The sequence below is a fragment of the Octodon degus genome, unplaced genomic scaffold, assembly GCF_000260255.1.
Source record: "Octodon degus isolate 3935 unplaced genomic scaffold, OctDeg1.0 scaffold00163, whole genome shotgun sequence".
In the NCBI taxonomy this organism is placed as follows: domain Eukaryota; kingdom Metazoa; phylum Chordata; class Mammalia; order Rodentia; family Octodontidae; genus Octodon; species Octodon degus.
In genome coordinates this window covers 3,146,959-3,151,919 of record NW_004524739.1, presented here as the reverse complement: position 1 = coordinate 3,151,919, position 4,961 = coordinate 3,146,959, and the positions used below count along the sequence as shown (strand labels likewise).

Here is a 4,961-nt window from a genome sequence, read left to right as displayed (position 1 = left end):
CTACTACGGAAGGCAGAAGTACTAGCACTCTTCGACAGAAAAGACTACAGGAACTCACAGACAAGCGTTAGGAGCCCAAGGTCACACATACACAACCATCTGAAAGCCAGGGCTCATTCTAATAGCTTGTGTGAAGTCGGAAACTACACCCGGTTCAAAGGACAAAAGCGGGAACTCAGGCTGCGACCACAGACACTTCCGGGAGGGCGGGCGAAGCTGGCGGGCTGAGAAAAGTCGCGCAGGCGCCTCGGCGAACTCGCGAGAGGACGTGCGGGGGACCGCTTGTCGATCACCATGCCCCGCCCTGCCGCGCCGCGCCGCGCCCCCTGGGTACGCCCCGCCCCCAGCCCTGGCCAGGCGGGAAGCGAACGCGCGCTCTCTCCCGTTACCCTCCGCCTGAGGGGGGTAGGGCGGGGTAAGCGGAGGCGCGCGCTCTCGAGCTACGTGCTCGCGTACGTCGCCGGGGTTCGGCTGCGTCCGGCCGCCCGCCTGCCCGCCCGTTGCCGCCGTGTTCTTGCTTCTCCGGCCGCCGCCTAAGGGGGGCCCGGGCCGGGCCTAGCCGCCACCGCCATTGCCGGGATGCCGCGCGTGTACATCGGTCGTCTGAGCTACCAGGCCCGGGAGCGCGATGTGGAGCGCTTCTTTAAGGGCTACGGGAAGATCTTGGAGGTGGATCTGAAGAACGGGTGAGAAGGACGGAAGTGGGCCCGGCCATAGGGAGAGGATACGGGGCCCTGGCGGTGGCGGGGAAGCCGCGGGAACGGGAGCGGAATGCCTGCCCTGCGCGAACCGTCGCCGGCCTTCTCGGAGTCCGCCATGGTCGCGGCGCTCGGGGGCGCGGATAGGCCCGGCTCCCACTGCGCCTGCGCGGGCGGGGGTGGCAGCGGGATAATGGGAGCGGTGGCGTGGACTGGAGTGGGACCAGAAGGAGGAAGCCCGTTGGGGCTGGGCTGCGGGGCCCCGGGAGGCCAGAGTTTTCCCTTCCCAGGCTTTGGGAAGGGACCTTTCCCGCGCTCAGTACTGTTGGAAATAAACAAACAGGTTTTCCTGCCCTCTTTTCACCTCTTCCCAAGACTAAAGGCTCAGACGGTCCCCATACGTCTTTCCCAGAGACGTGAGCTCTGGAGCGCGCCCTTCTTTGAGGTTTTCATGTGCCACACTTATTTGAGCGGGAGACTACACTTTGAGTAGTCTAGTGACAGTTTCGAAAGTATCGTTTTGCCATGCTGAAAGCCCTCACCGTTCTCTCTGCGAGGGTAAAGTCTTTACTGGTTATCTTGAAGATTCCGTGCAGAGTTTCCATGCTGTGGTTTCCGTTCTCCAACTTGCCAAAAAATTGCTGTCCTGTTGAGGAATTTGTTAGAAAACAGTGGCCATCCCAGCTAGTGCCCGCGTCAACGAGTTAATGCTGGTGGAGACACCGGCCTCGAAATAGTCGACTTTCTGCCTCTCCAGTGTGGTCTGTATCAGTGTTCCTAATCTGCTTTGGCAAAGCAGGGCTATAGATTTTAAGGAAAACAAGTGAGTGCCTGAAGAAAATACTCAACGAGGAAAACTAGAAATTGGTTAAGTAAGACTTAGCATAGATATATATAAAAAAAAAAAATCGAGGAACCGAGGGCAACATTTTGGAGCACTAAATTTTGGATACTTAGAGGTACCTTTGTTTTTTTTTTTTTTTTTTTGTACTGGGAATTGAACTCAGGACCTGGAGTTTGCCAGGGAAGCTCAGCGCCACTGAACTATCTGTATCCCCAGCCCTTCTTTTTTGTTTTTTGAGACAGGGTCTCATTATGCAGTGTAGGCTGGCCTTGAATTCGCTTATGTAGCTAAGGCTGGCCTAGAACTCACAGCAGTCCTGCTTCAGTCTCCCTAGTTGTTGGGATTACAGGTATACACCACCACTCCCAACTTGGAACCTTTGACTTTAAAAAGTACAAGTCTTGTAGAACTGTAGTTTTCTCCCCAGTAGTAACTGACCCTTGAGAAGTTAAAAAAGATACCTAAAGTATTTAAGTTGCACATGTGAAAAAAACTGATAGCTAACATTTTGTTAGTAAGAATTATCTTGCTGAGGACAGTGACTTCAGTAAAGTATTATGAATATTTAGTATAAAAGACTTAAAAAATTATTATGAAAGGCTTAGAAAATTATTTTTTTGTACCAGAACCTCCAGTTTTTAAAGACTATAAAGGGGAGATGTTAGCTGTTATACATGTCAGATATGTGAGTTGAAATTGAGGCCAACTAGGTTTTCATGATAGCTTTTGTTAGGGGGGTGGGTTTCTGAAGCTGGATCAACCTGAGTCTAACTTGGCTGCATACTAAAGTGCCTATAGACAAATTACTTAATTTCTCTTCATTTTTTTTCTTTCACATAGAAAAGGAAGATCAGATGTAATTTAAATTATTTGCCTTCATGACAGTGGTAGCTATAATGAAAGGTATCAGCGTTAGGAGACAGCTTGTTAATGTTTGATAACAATATGTTTGACAAGGTCTGTATGCTGAAGACTTAAAGTGATATCTGAAAATGTTGATAAGGAAACTGGTTGATCGTCCAAGTGTATTGATAACCCAACAGAATGCCGCATAGTGTGTTGAATGATTTGAGAGGGCAGAAGAGCACTTCTCTCTCCAAATTTGCCATGTGCATTTTTAATTAAAGGATGCTTGCTTTCTCTTTGAGTTCAGAACAAGTAAAACTTGGAATGGGTTGCTTGAAAAGATGTGCTTGGGCTTAGAAAAATGAGTTGACTAGGACTTAAAATAAAAAATTAGTGGAAATAAAATAATTAAAAATCAAGAGATCATCAAATAAGGAGCATTTATGAGAGATAATAGTCTAGCTTGGATTGAGCCTCCTGAGGGCCTAGAAATTTAACAGTAAGCCAGGGGGCTGTGGCGGGACTGTATTCTAGCACTCTGGAAGGCTAATGCAGGAGGATTGAGAGTTCAAGCCCAGCATGAGCAATTTAACAAGAACCTATCTCAAAAAAATTGAAAGGAATGGTATAGTTCAGGGAAATGGCCCTGAGTTCAATTCTTAGTGTGTGAAATGAAGAAAAAGATTTAACAATAACAAACAGCTATTAAGATTTTACACCCCCCCAAAAAAAAGCAAAATCAGGATAGGAATTCAAGGTTCTAGTAAAGCTTGAGCAGCCCAAAAAATGGGACAGAGAAGAGGAAAAATGTTTTCAGGACTCTGCTCTGCTTTTTTTTTTTTTTTTTGTACCAGGAATTTAACTCAGGACCTAGCACTTATAGGCAGGCACTTACACCACTGAGCACCCAGCCCGCCCAGGCTTTTATTTTATTTTTTTAATTTATGTGTATGTGGCCAGCTCAGCCCACCAGGGGGCGGGGCTGGCTGGCATGTGGTGCTGGGGGATTGAACCGTGGTCCCTGTGCTTTGCTAAGCTTGTTCTAAGTAGGTGCTTTAGACCACTGAGCCATCTCACCAGCCCCCGCCCAGGCTTTTTAAAGGAACTCTTCTTCCTTAAAGTTAAAACTGCTAAGCCATGACATGCTTGAAATTCATCGTTGAAAGTCACAGTTGAAATGAGGAATAGGAAATCATTTCAGGAGTTTAGAGACAGGTGTTGTACCTAGTAGCACACAGTATGACCTAGCATTTTGCAGGAAACGCTGCTGAAAAAAAATGACTTCTGAGAAGACCAATGGTAAAGATGTATCTCAAGCAAGAGTTGTCTGAACTAGATGGCCAAAACTGTAGCAGAGTGTCAAGGGAAGAAAAGATGGCAGAGTTTAGCTAGATGTATAAGCTTATAGTAGAACGTAAGAAGGGTAGTGGATCTCTCCACAGAGAAGCACTTTTGATCGTATCTGATCTGGATTGTGAATATTAGTAATAGAAATGTAAAAGCAGATTGTGTTTGGATAGGGCTTTGAAAATTGCTGAAGAGCTTAAAATTGTATATATGAGATATATTAGCAGATATTAGCCTGAAAGAATTTGAGTAAACCTTAGAATTAAGATATAAAATACTTATGTAGTAGAAAGTTGACCATTAGAATGTAGGCAACATCTTCAAATAAAAGATTTAGTGTCCTGGAAAAGATTCTATGGGGTTTGAAGAAGAGGTATCCAAGCAGTCATTCCTTCTCCATCATTTCGTTGTACTAGGCAACCTTCATCTAACATGCCTCTTTTTTTTTCTTGGTCTTTATTTTTTGAGATGGTGTTGGTTTATAGTTCAGGCTAGTCCTGAACAATGCAGGCTGGACTTGAACTCACAGCAGTCCTTCCTCAGCCTCCGTGTGCTGGAATTACAGGATTGTGCCACCCTGCCCAGTTTAACCTGGCTCTGTTTTTAGACAACTTCCATACAAATGGTTCATTTGGGGATCTCAAAAGTGGTATAAATCTTGCAGGACCATGTAACCATTCTGGATCTTACTAGGGCTTGGTGCATTCCCACTGCCATACTTTTTTTTGAGACAGGGACTCCATATGTAGTTCAGGGTCTGTATGGCCCTGAACTCACTGTGTAGCTGAAGCTGACATAAACTATTAGTAGTCCTCCCTGAGCCTCCCCAGTGCTAGGATTACAGGTGTGTGCCGCCATGCCTGGCTAAACCTGCTACACTTCAGCAACACATTCAGTGGAGAAGGATGGGGAAGCTAGGGCCAGCAGGGATCCTAGGAGTACCTGTCACTATTAATATAGTCTTGCTGTCTTTGATTATCTGTGGATTTTCTTTTTTATTAATCACTTCTTCTAAAATGTGGACTTTCCATACAGTAGTTACTATTTCCACCTATCCTATGGTTTCAGTCATAGATCTTTGTATCTTAATTTTCCATATTTTAGTTAGTAAATAAAACATATCCTAACTTTATTTTTACCTGCCAATAATTAGGAAAAGTAAAACCCCATTGTTGACATTTGGGGTTTCTTTGTGCTTGTTTTGTTCTTTTTTTTTTTTTTTTTTT

General features: G+C 45.4%; 1 protein-coding gene across 1 annotated transcript in view; it reads left to right on the top strand.

Moving 5' to 3' along the window:
* Nucleotides 1–212: 212 nt before the first annotated feature.
* Srsf4 (serine and arginine rich splicing factor 4) overlaps nt 213–4,961 on the top strand; it is a 31,719-nt gene continuing 26,970 nt past the window's right edge. The window contains exon 1 of the mRNA XM_004642904.3: nt 213–686. Within this exon, the coding sequence (XP_004642961.1) occupies nt 580–686 (107 nt within the window). The 5' untranslated portion in view covers nt 213–579. The remainder of the gene's footprint in view (nt 687–4,961) is intronic.